Raw genomic sequence first — 17,187 nt, 5'->3', positions numbered from 1 at the left:
AAGAAGTTCTGCTTGCCTCCAGAAGAAAACACAATCACCTGCAGTTCCTGCTGACATTTGACAACTGACTTTGCAACATCCTTTTGTGGCAGCCATTCATGCACCTACATACCCCGCTGCCAATCTTGGATGACATATTATGTCATATTATGGCCGACAGTTATGTCCTCGCATTGTGACAGCAACTCTGGGATAGAGAGGGAGACATGCTGATGAATTTCAGAAGCCCTAACTTACGTCCGTGTTTGCAACTTGGGACACAAATGCTGGACTAGGCTTAATAGGTTGCTGACTGGAACATCCAGTGTGGCTGCCACAATGCAGAGATTTGGCTTAGATCAGGGGTGGGCAAACTTTTTGGCCCAAGGGCCAACTATATGCAAAACTATATGGAGGGCCAGGTAGGGAAGGCTGTGTCTCGCCAAACAGCCTGGTCCCCACCCCCTATCCACCCCTTCCCACTTCCTGCCTCCTGACTGTCCCCCTCAGAACTCCTGACCCATCTAACCCTCCACTGCTCCTTGTCCCCTGACTGCCCCTTCCTGGGACCCTCACACCTAACTGCCCCCCAGGACCCCAGCCCCTGTCCAACTGCCCCTTCTCCCTGTCCCCTGACTGCCCTGACCCCTGTCCACGCCTCCGCCCCCTAACAGGCCCCCTGGGACTCCCATGCCTATCCAACCACACCCCCGACTCTCTGTTCCCTGACTGCCCTGCCCCTATCCACATCCCCATCCTCTAACAGGCCCCCTGGGACCCCTATGCCTATCCAGCCCCCCCATTCCCAGTTCCCTGACTGCCCCCCCAACCCCCAGAACCTCTGCCCCATCCAACAGCCACCTGCTCCCTGTCCCCTCATTGTCCTCTGGGACCTCCTGCTCCCCGCCCCCTTACCATGCCGGAGCCAGCCACACCACCGCTGAGGCTGCTGGGGAGGGGGAACAGCGCGGGAGGGGCCAGGGACTAGTCTCCCTGGCTGGGAGCTTAGGGGCTGGGCAGGATGGTCCCGTGGGCTGGATGTGGCCCATGGACCGTAGTTTGCCCACCTCTGGCTTAGACCAATTTTCATAGTGTGACTGTGGGGCAGTGAAGCCGATGGTCAAACATGTGGAGGAGGAGTGCAAAATTAGAAGATTGGAGGGTGGACTACAACCCCTTACTACCTTTGATGATGCAGCAGTTAGATGGCTGAACAATCTAAGTATTGATTTATGATGCACAGAAAAGATGAAGACTTGTGTGTAAAGTGATATGTATATGTCTTTTCAGGATCAGAGCTGCTTTCTTTTCTTAGTCTCTCAAGCCTTTAAATGTCTGAATTACTTTTGTGAGACACCATCAAATGTTTCACTATAATCGGGACATTACAAGAATGGCATTCCTTTCATCCACAATTTATGGATAGCTTGATCAAAAAAGCATGTATTTATCTGACAGGTTTTTTTTTTTAAACTCAAGCAGTTTATTCTACCTAGTTCCCTTACAGAATTCCCTCCAATAATGGAACAAATATTTGAAGACTGTTGCACACGGCTTATTTGATAAAATATACTATATGTGGTAACTCACTGTAGTTTTCTATCTTTTTTATAATAAGAATGGTCTCCCACAGCTTATCAAAATGGAAATTTTTTTAGAGCAGTTCTAATAACATTTGGTGCATGCACGCAAAGTACTATGATTTCATTCTTGTTCACTTCAAATGGATTAGAAAATATCATCCAAACTGGGTACCATGCCAAGATTGCCATTACTTTTTCCTCTGAAATTTGATTAAGGACCTTAACAGGCATTCAGTAATTAAGTGAAGTGCTTTGGAAATTTATACGTTGTCCACAATTTGTCATGTTCTGAGAAAAACTGAAGACAAGTTTGATGAAATATAAAACACTTGAGAAATATCTGGAACTACTAGCTGATTCTGTCTATGGTTTCACTTTTAATAGGATATCTTAGATTTGTAAAATTAATATTGTTAAATTGATTTTTTCAATTTTAGTACTTTAGGTTAATGAATAATTTACTTTATTAATGTAGCAATTAATTTAATTCTGTATCCCTTTACAGTGCTCATTTTGCTTCATTTTCAGCATGGAGCAGGTTATTTTTTGTATATTCTATTAGTGGGTATACTGTTCTATATTTAGTTATTAGTTTTTGAATGCAGCTGAATTTGCTGAAAAAATGGTATAAAGAAGATGGGAATACTGAACAGATTCTGAATGAGTAAATTTCCCTGTGGCATAGCAGCAGAAAGTAATGTAGGCTTTTATTCTGGTAATGTTCAATACATGAATGGCATAATGACACTTAAATTTGTATTTAGCTCTGCTGTACAGTAACACAGAAAAGGTTGCTCTGTTACTGCTGAGGTAACTGTTATGCACTGTGGCCAGTCATGTAGCGTTAATAGCAAATTTTTCCTGCAAATCTCTTGTCCTTCTCTATTCTCCAACTTCCTTTGGAAGCCGAGTTTATTCAAGGTGGCATTACAGACTCACTTCAATTGTAAATAATAGAACTAGATCAGTATCATTATGTGATAATGTGATTTTGGTAAGTAATTGATCTTTAAATATTCAGGGTAAATAGAACTAATCCCCTGAGATGGGATATTAGATGGATGGGATCTGAGTTACCCAGGAAAGAATTTTCTGTAGTATGTGGCTGCTGAATCTTGCCCATATGCTCAGGGTTTAGCTGATCGCCATATTTGGGGTCAGGAAGGAATTTTCCTCCAGGGCAGATTGGAGAGGCCCTGGAGATTTTTCGCCTTCCTCTGTAGCATGGGGCACGGGTCACTTGAGGGAGGCTTCTCTGCTCCTTGAAGTCTTTAAACCACGATTTGAGGACTTCAATAGCTCAGACAAAGGTGAGGTTTTTCGTAGGAGTGGGTGGGTGAGATTCTGTGGCCTGCGCTGTGCAGGAGGTCGGACTAGATGATCAGAATGGTCCCTTCTGACCTTAGTATCTATGAATCTATGTTTTTTTGGGGTGAATCTACATCTTCTGTCTGGAAAAAAAATATCCTCTCAAAACCACAAAACTGAATGCAGCAGACTCTAGTAGTATTATAGGGTGTCAGATTTTAATAGGGCAGTTATTACTGGTAACTCAAACAATTAAGGTTATTAAAATTTGCACTCTGTAGCCCTGACCCTGCAAACACATGCATGCGAATAGCTTTACTTTTGTGAACAGTGCCATTGAAATTAATGGGACCACTCATGTGAGTAAGGTTATGCATGTGGATATGTATTTGCAGGATCAGGGCCCAGGATGATCCTATCATTTGTGGATGATGCTGTAAGTGCACATTTCCTTCCTATTTTCATATTCGTACTTTACTGTAGTTGAAAATAATTCTTTAGTTACAAATTAAACATGGTATTTCTACCACATGCCATCTCCAGCAATCTTCCACTGATAGGCTGTGCCTTCCTCCTGATGGAGACTGTTGGCAGTTCATCTTACTGACAGTGCACCAAGGTAATAAGCCACACCAATTCTGCTTAGGTGTCAGATGCCCTGCCACTGACAGAAGGACAAGCATGGTGGTTCCAGCTGTCTGGTCTTTGTTTTTTATACTTTTTAGTTTTCATTGTCTTTTAGAGGAGTAAGAAGCAGTTTGTTCCTTTATTTAATTTACTTTTTAAAGTTCATTTTTTTTGTATCTCACTATGGTCCATCCTTACTACCATACTGATCTCTTATTAAAACAACTATAAACCCCTTTATTCACTTTAAGTTGTTTTCAATTATTTTACAATCTATAGAACTGACTGAAATTTTCAAAATTTTGATGTTTTGTTTTTTTTTACTCCCCCAATTTTTTTTCTTTAAAATGTTTGTGAAAATTTTCCCATTTTTGACAAGGTCCAGTTATTAATTTAATAGATTATTTTTTGGTTTGTAATAATAAACTGTTTTCTGTGACTCAAAAGTAAAGCTGTTACAACAGATTTGAACTCATGTTCTCCTACCCTGCTCTGCATAACATCTTCTTCAGAATTTCTTCAGTCCAAGTTCAAGAGTGGCCTTCACTGCCACCAGGTGAAGTCAGATATGCTGTCACCATGGATTTCTATGCAACACATTCAGAAACAGCTGTATGAGCATCATAGAGTAATAGAACACTTTGAAATTGCTCTAGCCAGACCTTAAAGGAAACCAGCAATAGCTACTGATAGGGAGTCTTTAATACTAGTTTACTGACATTTGAAAATGCCACATAGATGGTAGGCTGGTGATAATGTCTGATAAGTGATGCTACTCATACGTAGGAAAAATAAAAATTCTCTCGATCTATGAATATGAGCAGGCAGACAATGAAGTGGTGCTACCACTGGTAGTTAGCATGCCCTGGATGTTTGTGACATGGTGAGCTGTCACTGGGGAGTAAGAAAAAGGTCTTGGGGAATAATGAGTCAGTTCTTAATAACAAGTTAGTCTTTTTTGAACCATTTGCACAGTGTTAGGGTTCTGCAGCAGGTGCTGTGAGGGGAGGATAGATCAGAGGCTTCCTTTCCTCAAGTATTCTTAAGCAAAGTAAGCAGTTATGGGATAAAAGGGATTGGTAACTGCTTAAAAGATAGGAAACAAATGGTAGGAATAAATGGTCAGTTTTCAGAATGGAGAGAGGTAAATAGTGGTGTCCCCCAAATGTCTGTACTGGATCTAGTCCTATTTAACATATTCATAAATGATCCGGAAAAAGGGGTAAACAGTGAGGTGACAAAATTTACAGATGATACAAAACTACTCAAGATAGTTAAGTCCAAGGCAGACTGCAAAGAGCTACAAAAGGATCTCTCACAACTGGATGACCGGGCAACAAAATGGCAGATGAAATTAAATGTTGATAAATGCAAAGTAATGCACATTGGAAAACATAATCCCAACTATACATATAAAACGATGGGGTCTAAATTAGCTGTTACCACTCAAGAAAGAGATCTTGGAGTCATTGTGGATAGTTCTCTGAAAACATCCACTCAATTTGCAACAGCAGTCAGTAAAGTGAACAGAATGTTGGGAATCATTAAGTAAGGGATAGATAATAAGACATAAATATAATATTGCCTCTATATAAATCCATGGTACGCTGACATCTTGAATACTGCATACAGATATGGTCGCCCCATCTCAAAAAAGATATATTGGAATTGGAAAAGGTTCAGAAAAGGACAACAAAGATGATTAGGGGTATGGAATGGCTTCCGTATAAGGAGAGATTAATAAGACTGGGACTTTTCAGCTTGCAAAAGAGACGACTAAGAGGGAATATGACTGAGATCTATAAAATCATGACTGATGTGGAGAAAGTAAATAAGGAAGTGTTATTTACTCCTTCTCATAACACAAGAACCAAGGGTCACCAAATGAAATTAATAGGTAGCAGGTTTAAAACAAACAAAAGGAAGTCTTTTTTCATACAACAGACAGTCAACCTGTGGAACTCCTTGCCAGATGATGTTGTGAAGGCTAAGATTATAACAGGGTTCAAAAAAGAATGAGATAAATTCATGGAGGATAGGTCCATCAGTGGCTATTAGCCAAGATGGGGAGAGATGGTGTTCCTAGCCTCTGTTTGCCAGAAGCTGGGAATGGGCAACAGGGGATGGATCACTTGATGATTACCTGTTCAGTTCATTCCCTCTGGGGCACCTGGCATTGGCCACTATCGGAAGATAGGATACTGGGCTAGATGGACCTTTGGTCTGACCCAGTATGGCTGTTCTTATGTACTGAAGGAGTGGGGATATTCAGTTTTAGGACAGGGGAGGAAAAGGATAATATGGAAGGTCTGTGAACACGAACTGAGCATACTGTGTACCATATGGAATACCAGCCTCTGTCCTTTGACAGAATACATGCTGCATTTTTATGTTCTACAGACACTTCCTATGCAATATTAATTATTAAGCAGTTGGCTCTGAGTCTGTTGGTCTTTCTCTCTCACATTGCATTTTATTTTTATGTTGATGAACAATATTTGCATTCAGTTGCTTCTTTATATACTAAATCATTTTCATATAGGTGGGTGGAAATTATGCAGAGAAGCAGTTGAGGATAGTTTGTTGTATATATAAAAATTGGTTAGTCCCAGTCATCATCCTGTTCACGTTGCCTGTATGGTGTATCTTTCCCCCACTCTGATTTTTTTTAGTTTCTTTTTATATTATAGCCTTTCAGGGCAGTGACAGTGTCTTTCTGTATGTCTGCACTGTGTCTAGCATATTTGGAGTGCTCCTCTAATATAATTAACTTCCATAACCATATGCTAATACACAAGCATGCAGTGCATGAGAATCAAAAACTGTATAAATGCAAAAGGTCTCAAAATCATTCTTAAAATCCAAACAGTTATCAAGTCTTTCTCATGGAAGATTTTGAAGGCCAATTCCATGATCCAGAGATTCATGAAGGCCAATTCCAGATCCAGTTTTTCTAGTAACTGCAGTAAAACACACTGCAGAAGTTCTGATGCACAGTCTATACTCAGATGCACATCATTCAGTGACCCATTATGCTGCAGTGTGCCAAGAAAAAACATGTTCATAATGTCTTTAAAAAGAAGAGCATTAGTGCACCCTTACCCTTCATTTTGTTCCAGCCCTTTCTTGTCTCATGTCCTTCAGTCTAAAAAACCTTTAATAAATCAAAGGACTTTTCAGTTATATTTAAACCTATATGTTATAGAAGCTTTTAAACAATTAACAGTTTTGTTTGTTTGTACTCTCAGGGCATTCTACTTGGACAAGTCGAACCTCCCTCCAAATTCAACATCTAAAGCTGCTTATATAGATAAGGTAAACAACAATATTAAGTGTTTAATTAAACTCTGTATGTTACACATTATCCTAATCCCTTTCTTTTGGCTTGAGTTGAATTATTTTGAGGTATTTTTTCAGGGCTCTGTTATGACTTTTTCCCCAGCTCTGCATTACGGATGGTCTGACATAGCATTGCCCTTGTAGGAGGCTTTGTGCTTCAGGAGATGCAGCACATGCTCACGTGTGAAGCCGACCTGTTTCCTCTGACTTTAGCAGAGACTAAAGGGGCAGAGCCATGCCCTGGTCTCCTCCTTATCCCTTTGGGTACTGTCAGGGGTACTTGCAGGCAATAGTCCCTGTGCCCAGGACAATGAACTTGGTGCACTGTCCCATAAAGAACAGTCCCTCCAGTATTTTCCTCACAAGGTTGCCTTAGAACTTTCCCACGATGGCTCCCCTAAAATGGATTCCTCTTTCCATTTTAAGGGGGAAAAAAATCCTCCTTTTATGCCTAAAGCACTACCTAGCATGATATCCAGCTTTTGATCTGACATCCATTTTACAGCCTATAGTTTTATATTTCATAAAGCCTTCTCTAAACTAGAAACTAGTACCAGTTGAAACAAGTGCAAGCTAAACTGATATAACTAAACATTAAACCATGTTAAGTGAGTCTATGTAAGCAGTTTGCATTGGTTTAGCTACATTTATTTTTAAATCACTTTAGTTAAACCAGTGCACTTTTCAAATATAGGTAAATATAAGTATAAGTAAGGCTACCATTTCCCTGGTGAATTAAAATTGCCATTAGGGAGTGCTTTTCTAGATTTTAAAACATTTCTTCTTTGGTTAGCAGGTTTCTCTCTATGGGAATCCCTAGGTATCTCATGGGCAGAGAGAATCAGGGCTTTGTATGACAAGAACTGTAATGTGACTTGAGCCTCATTTCACTTTTTTACCAAACACTGTGGGAGAGACGCTGCCTTTTGTTATCAGATCATGAAGACAGTCTTTCCTATCTTTGTGTGTATGTGTACGTGTATGTATAAATTCAATATTATGCAGTTAAACTCTTTCTCTATGTATGTATCATTTCAATCTGGATACCGTTAGGGGTTGGCAACCTGTGGCTCCAGAGCTACATGCGGCTCTTTGCAGGTCCCCTTGCAGCTAGCCATTTTTTGAGGGGGTGCAAGGTGCAGGCTCTGGTTGGGAGGTGTTTACCACAGGCTGCTGCCAGTCAGCAGTGCAGCAGGGCTCTGGCCCCACGCCGCTCCCAGAAGCAGCTGGCTGCTGGCACGTCTCTGCGTGCCCCTTGTGGAGAGGGTGGCTGCGGGTCTCCGTGTGCTGCCAGTGCCCATAAGAACTGGCCAATGGGAGCTTTGATGATGGTGCTGGGGACAGGGACATCACGCAGAGCTGCCTTTCCCCTGCCCCACTAGGGGCATACAGAGACGTGCCAGCAGCCAGCCACTTCTGGGAGCATCATGGGGCCAGGGCAAGCAGGAAGCCTGCCTGAGCCCTACTACGTGGCCGGCCAGGAGCCGCCTATGGTAAGCACCTCCCGGCCAAACCCTGCATCTTGCACCCCCTGCTCCAGGTCAGAACCCCCTCCTGCACCCAAACTCCCTCCCAGACCCCGCACCCTCTCCTGCATCCCAATCCCCTGCCCCAGCCCGGAGTGCCCTCCTGCCATTTTAATTTGAATATAAACAGAAGTCTCATTAAAAGTATTGGTGAGTAGTAATAACTTTAATATGTTAAATTATTATTAGCTGATAAATTCTAACTCTACAAGTAGCTTTGTGTGTGATGTGACTCTCAAAATATTTTGATCCAAGACAAAAACAAAAAAATGTCTCTTCTTCTTTGAAAGGTTGCCGACCCCATACTTTCTTTTCAGTTTTGTTGCAAAGTTAATTATTGTTGTTTGTGGTTTCTTCACTCCTATTTTACTGCTTACTATTCTTTCAGTATGCAGTGTTGCTGTAGCTGTGTTAGTCCCAGGATATTAGAGAGACAAGGTACGTGAGGTAATATCTTTTATCAGACCATATTCTGTTGGTGAAAGAGAAAAGCTTTTGAGCTTACAGAACTGAGGAACAGCTCTGTGTAAACTCGAAAGCTTGTTTCTCTCACCAACAGAAGTTGGTCCAATAAAAGAATATTACCTTACCCACCTAGTCGCTCTAATATTCTTTCAGTAGTTAGTCAGGATTAGTGAATGGCCATTTGCATAAACATAGCACAGTTTTGTCTTACCTGTATGGTGATCTTCTCTTAGTGGTTGTGCATCAGTCCCAGCACTACTTCCTTGGTGTCTGTCTTTGCATTTGTCTTTCACTGCATTATTCCTTCTTTGGAAATACTCCTGGAAGAAGGTGGCCTGCTCATGTGTGTGGAGAGGGCTAACACAGTAGAGATGGGCCTGGGGATTATACATTTAATGACAATACCCATATAGCGATTTAAAAAAAAAGTCTTAAATATTGTCATACATTGTGTGCTTTGTGCATACCCTTTCAACTGTGTGCTTTGAAAGCAGCTGGACTCAGGGTTTGGCCCACAGTGCTCATGTGTTCTAGTCTGGAGTCATTAAACTCAGAAACAATTTAGTTGTCACCCTCCCAGAAGAGAACTTCACATGCATCTTGATGGCAAATGTCTAAATCTCTGTTCTCCTTTGCTTGCAGCTGATGCGGCCCCTCAATTCTTTGGATGAACTTTACCGACTGGTAGTGTCTTTTATCCGATCCAAGCGCACAGCAGCCTGTGCTTACACTGCTTGCAGTGCCTCTGGAGTTGGATTGCTGTCAGTTTCTTCAGAACTCTGTAGCAGACTTGGAGCTTGCCACATCATAATGTGCAATAGTGGAGTTCATCGGTATGGCAATTTATCCACCCATCTTTGCTTTAGTCAGTCATTGCAATCCAGTTTGGAGAATAATTTTTATTCCATGTTTTTCTGAGTGTACTAGTATGTATCTAATGGACTCTTAAAAGATTACTCATGGTGAGAATCTGGAAGATAAAAGTAGTTGCAGTGATTGACAAAATCAGCAATATAATTTTAGCTTGTATAGTTGCAATAGATTATTCGTAGTACAAATTAGTACAAGGCAGAGATATTAAAATTTCTAAAGCATGACAAGAAAGTTTTCCTATATGCATAATATATTGCGTATTTTATATTGAAGTCCAGTATAGGCAAGACATTTTAACATCTAGTGTTCATTTTATACACTGGAGGGAATCTTAGTAGCAGTGGATCTCAAAAACCAAAACTATGTATGCACTACTGCAGGTCTGGTCCAGAATAACCAGAAGCACTATATCCTGGGGTAACAATTGGCATGACCAATTTGATTACAGAAAATGAACTCAGACACTTGACATTTCGAATTTTCAATTGATTTGCTATATACTGCACTGTACTAAACTCTGAATGACCTTAATATACTTCTAAATAACCAATTTTATAAAGGTCACCAGGATGGTAGTGAAATTCATTCAAGAAAACAGTACATGTAAGTACCAGTGAGGTAGGGTTAGAACTTTGTGTGAATTACAGCAAACATGAAAGAATAACAGTTGAGGAAAATAATTTTTAGTTAAGTATTCTGTAATGGTCCTTTATACAACCCAGAAGCTGATGCTAACATGATCCTTTTTTGTATCCATCAGGATACAAACTATAGATTCCAGTTATAAGTCAGTTTAAAAATGGTGTGTTCATTCTCATGATTCACTGTTTCAAACTCCTTACACAATTAATTTCTGATTCTTAGAACATTTTCATTTGAGCAGCACCAATTAAAAGTTTGTTGGGTTATAACAAAAATACTTTCTTCTTAATTTTAAGTATTGTCCATCTTTCTAAAAAGAACTTTGGAAAAGCAGTATAGTGCCAGTCCAATGCAGAATATCAGGCATGACAAGCTGGAAAAGGTCAGCAAGGTATCAGAGAAACAATCAATAAGCGCATGTTATGAAACAGACTTGCCATCTTTATCAACTCAGATCTGATGGTGCATTTGTATGACACTGCATTATTGGCAGACAAATGTATGTAGCATGAAGTATATTGTCCTCTATTTTAGAGAGACAAGGTGAGTGAGGTAATATCTTTTCCTGGACCAACTTCTGTTGGTGAAAGAGACAAGCTTTCAAGCTACACAGAGGTCTTCTTCAGGTCCTTCTGCAGGTCTACCTCATCCACTTGTCTCTCTAGTACTCTGTTTTAGGCAGTTATATGAGATAATGATATTTTTTAATACCATCCCCTGTACCAGAGCAGGATGGTTGTGTTTATCCTTCCTTTAGCATGTGGGAACACTATGTAAGCTAGATCAGCATGACATTTTCAGAAGGCCATAAAGCCCTTATGCTTTACTCTAGCTATTTATCCAGATTTAACATTTTTACAAATAAGAAATTTTTGATGATTTAGAGAATCCCGTTTCCAAGTTATAACTCCAGCTAAATCTCCTAGTCAACCAATGGAAATATGGGCAGCATTTCTTTCCTTCTTTTCCCTCCACTGCTCTGATGAGGAGCAGCATCTTCTGTCTCCCATGTGCCTTTTTCCTTTAAAATGTTACTGTGAAAGAGACTGTCAACTGCATAATGAACAGGGATTTAAACCTTGCCCTAACCAGCCTTGCCCAGCACATATTATATAAGAACAGTAGTACATAAAAATGGATCGACCCCAAGAATAGAAAGGTCATGAATTATTCAGGCTGGCCTATTGACAAGAATATTAGATAACTCTTTTCCTGAGAATTATGGGTTTGTATGCATATGCTTTATCTATAGCCAAACATCCAAAGATTATCATAGGTGGAAGAAAGAGAGGGTTCTATTTGGGCATAATTGTCTTTCTGGTGCTTATTATAGATGGGCATAGTACCATGAATATTTATTTGAATGGTTAATTAATTCACTTTAACTGGGTTTGTAAGTTTCCTGAGAATATTCTACACAGAGAAAGTGTTTACAAGCAGAAATATTTGAAAAATGGTGAATTTTAAGTCGCTATTGTAGCATACTCACAGAAAATGAAATTTTAATTCGCAAAAGTGAATATTTTGTCAAAAATCTGTTTGTTGTGGTAGGTTTTATTGAGTTACACTCAATCGGAGGACAGAAACATACCATGTGAACCACATGTCCTATCAAAGCAGCCTGAATATCAAATATGGAGAATGAACAGCTAGTGCACAATTTACAGATCATGAATTATTCAGAATTATTGGGAATATAACTTTAAATAATGGGGATGTATTTGATAAAATCATAAGCTTGAACAGAAAGACAGTTCTTTCAATAAATTATACATTGTGAATTATTCACTTAGCAGTAGTGCCCATTCATATACATAAATTATAAAATGTCTTATGAAGTATAGGGGCCTAAGCAAAAGATTAGGAATCAGACACACTGATTTTTATAGACTATTTTAGGAGCAGTGAGGTAGAGTTAAATGGATCACATAAAGGATTACATCAGGATTTCAAAAGATGTATCGGGGCAAGCTATCTTTGTAAAATAAAGGGCTAGAACACTTAACCATAAAAACATAAATGTAGCTCTACAGTCCCTGAATGCAGTGCCATTTGATCCTTTGCAAAAGACTTCATTATTTTACTTATCTATTGACACTGCCTTTCTGGCAGCCAGGCGGCCATGTGTTCAGGGGGAAGATCAAGAAAAAATCCTTGCATTATCAGTTAGAGATCTTTTACTATAGGTCCACAAAGACAAAGTAGTAAACTACAACAGATTTTATACCCCAGGTTTTGGGGTGGTTCTTTTGGCCCAAATCTTTAAAGATTAAGAAAAAACATTGCATTTATTGGATTAGAAGGCAATTTTGAGCTGTTATTTAGAGAGGACTTAAAGTTAGAAATTGTAGTGCTGTTGGGACAGCAGCAAGGAGTGGGATGGCATCCTCTAATGTCTATGTTTATATGTGACAAGGTGTGTCATGAGTATGTTTGTCCTTAGGGTTCTGTGTTGGGGGATGGGAGCTAAGAAATTTCAGCTCACATCTTACTTTGTCTCTCTAGCCTACTCATGGTATATTCTGTGCTTCCTTACCCCGGTGCTGAATACAAGCACTCCGACTTCCCAAGCTTTCCCCGTGCCCACAGGCTCTGCTCTCTGGCCTACTGAAATTGCACCTCACCCTCACTCATGACCAGGCAAAGAGCCTCCTGCTTACCAGGTAGAGAACTGCCTTTGCATGGCCTTATATCCCCACTGCCATGGTTATTGGCACAGAATCTACTCCTGGAATTCCTGCCACCAGCCCCTTTCATACATGCTGCTTGGTGCAAGGCAAGGATGGGAATGGCATCAGGGGATGATGATCCAGAGCAGAAAGACAAGCTTCTGAAGGAGACAGAGGGGGACAAGCTTCTGAAGGGGCTAGAGGATGGGGCTAGGTCCACTGAGCAGAGCTGATCTAACTCTTCCCTGAAATCCTTCAGGACTAGATTTGCTGTAATAGTTAAGCAGGCATAAAAAGTAGTGATAAGTGTTTTGCCCCTGATGTGGTAGAATGAAATTTAATCTTAGCAAGCAATTGTAGAGGAGACCTCTATTTCTAAACCTGATAGTTTAGACACATGGCATTCTGAATTCTCATTTCTAATAAAATATTGTTAGCCCTGTGGGTAGGCTACCCTTTGAGAGAAACCTTCTTCAATGGATCAGTCCTCTTACCAGGTTAAAGATGAACAATATGACAGTAACAGACTCTAGTTCATGTTTCCACGTGTCTGCATTAAATATGCAAACCCCAGATTTTGGCCCCTGGAACTTATTTTCACCTGGTTTCCAAAGTAAGTTCCTTAATGGAGCCTGACCTGAGTCTCAGTCTAGGAGTCTGTATCAGAGTTCAGGATGCTGTACTGATCACCCTTTTTTTCTACTCTCAGGGAATGGGAACTGAGCAAACCATTATTCCCATCGCTGTCAGAATTTAGTGTCTCAGGCTGTATTTGTTAGAAAATTAAAATCTGGATCTTCCTACATTTCTCTAGTTAAACTTTGTTGACTGACTACTAGATTAGAGCATACATTCTTAACATGGAGGTCCTGAACTGATGTCAGAGGGGTGGTGACCACACTGCCCTTTCCTTTCTACTCAGTGGAAGGTGGGAGTGAGTATTAGCCAGATCCCACCTAGATGGGAGGAAAGTTCTGGGTCAGGGTATCAGTATGGAAAAAAGGCATTTTTTCCCATTATGGAACAGTTCGAAAACCACTGGACTACAGACTTTGGCTGTACTGTCACTATCATTTGTAAACCCCTCAGTCTCAGCAATGTGTTGGTTTCTAATCTCTCTGATCCAAGTTAAATTGCTTTTTACGTTGTACGAGGCTAAAACAGCTTGAAAGAGCTCACATTTTCTTTCCCATATCCAAGATAATATTGGGGATTTTGAATTGCTGGTGATTGCTTTGATTTTTATGTTTGCCAATTGACATTAGAGCTAGAAATACTGTATCTATTCCAGACAGAATTCTTTTTCAAGTATATTTAAATCAGCTGAACAAGAACCAGAGAATAATAAGTACCTTTAACCTTCACTGTCCTTTGTGGTATACGTCTGTTACAACCTCCCCATAAATTATCATAAAATGAATCTGTTGTGCAGATTCAACATCAGGAATTACAATTAATGTGATTCTAAGGAATCAGATTTTTATGTTTTATTTTCCTTTTTTCATCATAACTAGTTATGGTCTATTCTATACATCATTTAGTTAAGATGTTGCAATTCTACCTGCCAATTAACTAGCCTCTAGTAAATGATACTAGGGTTTCTTTGCCTGTATTCATTTTATTTGAAGTTGTAATCGGTCTGTACAAATGTAGATGATCAAAAGCACTTTTAAATATTGAATCATTATGTCAGTTCCTGCTCCAGAGGGAAGAGACAGACTGTGCTGCACAGACCCTAGCTCTTTCTATGCCAAAATGAAATTAGGTGCAGCAGCTGCAGAACTCAATTTGGAGACTAGTAGGAATACAAACTAAAATGAATTATTTAAAATATTCAAATAATGCAGTTTTTTAGTTTATTTATAAATTTATATTTCCTGGTGAATAGAAATGAGAGAGTGTTCTTTACAATCTTTATGAATCTTCTGGAGATACCTCTGTTTTTTATTATTTTTTCTGTATTTTGATTTCCTTCTTTAAAGCATCTGACTGCTGCTCCTTTAAGCCACGGGATTTAGGCTAGCAGATGTTCTGCTGAGTGATGAGACAGGTTCTGCCAAAGGACAATTGTGTTCCTGAAGCCTGCCCAGCTCATGAAGGTTCAGGGGGCAACACACCTGCTGTGGGTAACAAACCCAGATCTCCCAAACAGCAACACAGAGCTCCACTGTAACTATATGTTTGTTGTTCTCATCTCAAGTCTCCTTTATACATTAATTTTCTTTTAGAAGTTTGACTACAAAAATTTACTTCTGAAATCAATAAAACTGTGCTGCAAAGATCTCTTCTTGGGACCCAGTTCTGCAACTCTTATGCTGAACCACTTGATCATGTAAGTAAGCCTGTTGACTTCAACAGGACTACTTGCATGAGTAAGTACATGCCAGCATGAGCATGCATAGCAGAATTAGTCCCTGTGTGTCTCAATCCTTTCAAAGTAGTAGTCTGGTCTAAACTTTGATTTCACTCCTGCTCTCTCTTTTTTAAATATTCACTGTTTTTCCCTTCAATTTTACTATCCCTATCTCCATTTATTTTTAAGATATTTTTATGATTCCTTATCTGCTGAGACAGAAATAAACTTTTTTTTCCTTCATAATATAAATATTTAGGATAGTAGAATGTTTAATACCGTGCTTGTTAGAATTCAAAGGCAGTTAGAGATGTGGGAACTTGTCCTAAAAGATAGCACAAATAACACATTGAAAACCAACAAGTAGTCCATAACAATTTTGATTTATTTTCCCCTTCTATATTTATTTATTATTATTTATATTCCCCTTCTATACTCTACACATTTTTGCTCTATTCGCTTTTAACATGCATATTAGGAATGATGTTAGTCACATGCAGTTCTCTTTCATGTTTCATATGTTGAAACATTATTCTGCTTAGCACATAATTTAAAAAGTGCAGAGAAATGCATGCAAATGGACTGGGTGGGATGGTTCCAAACAGGATTCCAGCGCAGTTTTTTCCCCTTTGCTCCTTTCACCTCTATGCACTATGGTAGATGTTTAACTCCTGGGTTGATATACAGATCCCTCACTTCAACCTGCAGAACCAGACTCTCATGTTTCCTGTGGTATTTCTTCTCCAGTACTCAGGGCTTTGGAAGAAACTGAATCTTTCTTACAGAAAGTATAAAAAAATCCAATAGACCCCTTCAAACTGTCTAGAATCAAGTTGTGTATAAGTTCTTTGGATTCTGAGATGAAAAAGAATTAAATTGAATAATCTGAATTCTTCTTCAACATGAAATAAATTAGATCGCAGTTTCCCAATGGATAACAGCTTGATTTGATCTGCCAAGAACTTAAAAATGAAACCTTTTCCTACTCATTTGAAGAAGATGCTGTTCAGACTAAGTATATGGTGGTCAAGTTTGTTCTTGAACTATCCTGACACCATTATTAAGCTGGAGCAGACAAGAAGCACAGGACAATTCAAACCTTTAAAAATTCTATTCTTTGTTTCCCGACAAGTCTAACTTCTTGGCATCCAGACAATATTCAAGGTGAGGTCTTTTATAACTAGTGCCTACCTGAAAATTTCCAACCACTAACATAATAGCATTAAATTTGAGGTAGAATGATGGGGTATCTATGATGTTTCTAAAACCATTTGTATAGTCTTTGAAAAAAGGCAAAAGTTGACAGATGAGTAAGTCCTAGAAACCTGTTCTGGTTTTTCAGTTGAATTTATTTTCACTCCCCTTTAAATAGTTCCCCTTTTCCAACAGAGAGGGGTGTTCACAAACTTTATTTCTGGAAATAGCATCTCTGGTATGGAGGGATGCACTCATTGTTAAAAACTATGGAAAAGGGCAGCATTATCTTCAACATGTTTCATTGCTCACAAAAAATAGGCTAATTTTGAATTTAATGTTACCCCTTCCCCAAGGCTGGCTCAAACCTCCCTGGTGGTTAATCGGAGTGGCTTGTCTCTGCCCCTGGCATGGGTTGAGTCTTGGGTTTTTTATTTCGGTGCCTGGTGCCTTCACCCAAAGTGACTCCAATCTGTGCCTGGGAAACAAAGGTGCTGTCCCTTGGGAAATTCACCAGGGCTATAACCCAGTACACAAACAACACAATACATTACTACAAGCTCCAATCAATAAAATGCCACACTCCAAAAGAACAATATAACACAGGGGGATTTACTAGGGACAGGAAA

At 39.6% G+C, this 17,187-nt stretch overlaps 1 protein-coding gene across 1 annotated transcript in view; it reads left to right on the top strand.

Annotated features, from left to right (window-relative positions):
- PREX2 (phosphatidylinositol-3,4,5-trisphosphate dependent Rac exchange factor 2) overlaps positions 1–17,187 on the top strand; it is a 305,019-nt gene that overhangs the window by 252,030 nt on the left and 35,802 nt on the right. The window contains 2 exon segments of the mRNA XM_038389170.2: positions 6,746–6,812; positions 9,470–9,660. Of these exon segments, the coding sequence (XP_038245098.1) occupies positions 6,746–6,812; positions 9,470–9,660 (258 nt within the window).

This window comes from Dermochelys coriacea, chromosome 2 (assembly GCF_009764565.3).
Source record: "Dermochelys coriacea isolate rDerCor1 chromosome 2, rDerCor1.pri.v4, whole genome shotgun sequence".
Taxonomy (NCBI): Eukaryota; Metazoa; Chordata; order Testudines; family Dermochelyidae; genus Dermochelys; species Dermochelys coriacea.
This window is presented reverse-complemented; position numbering and strand designations above follow the sequence as displayed.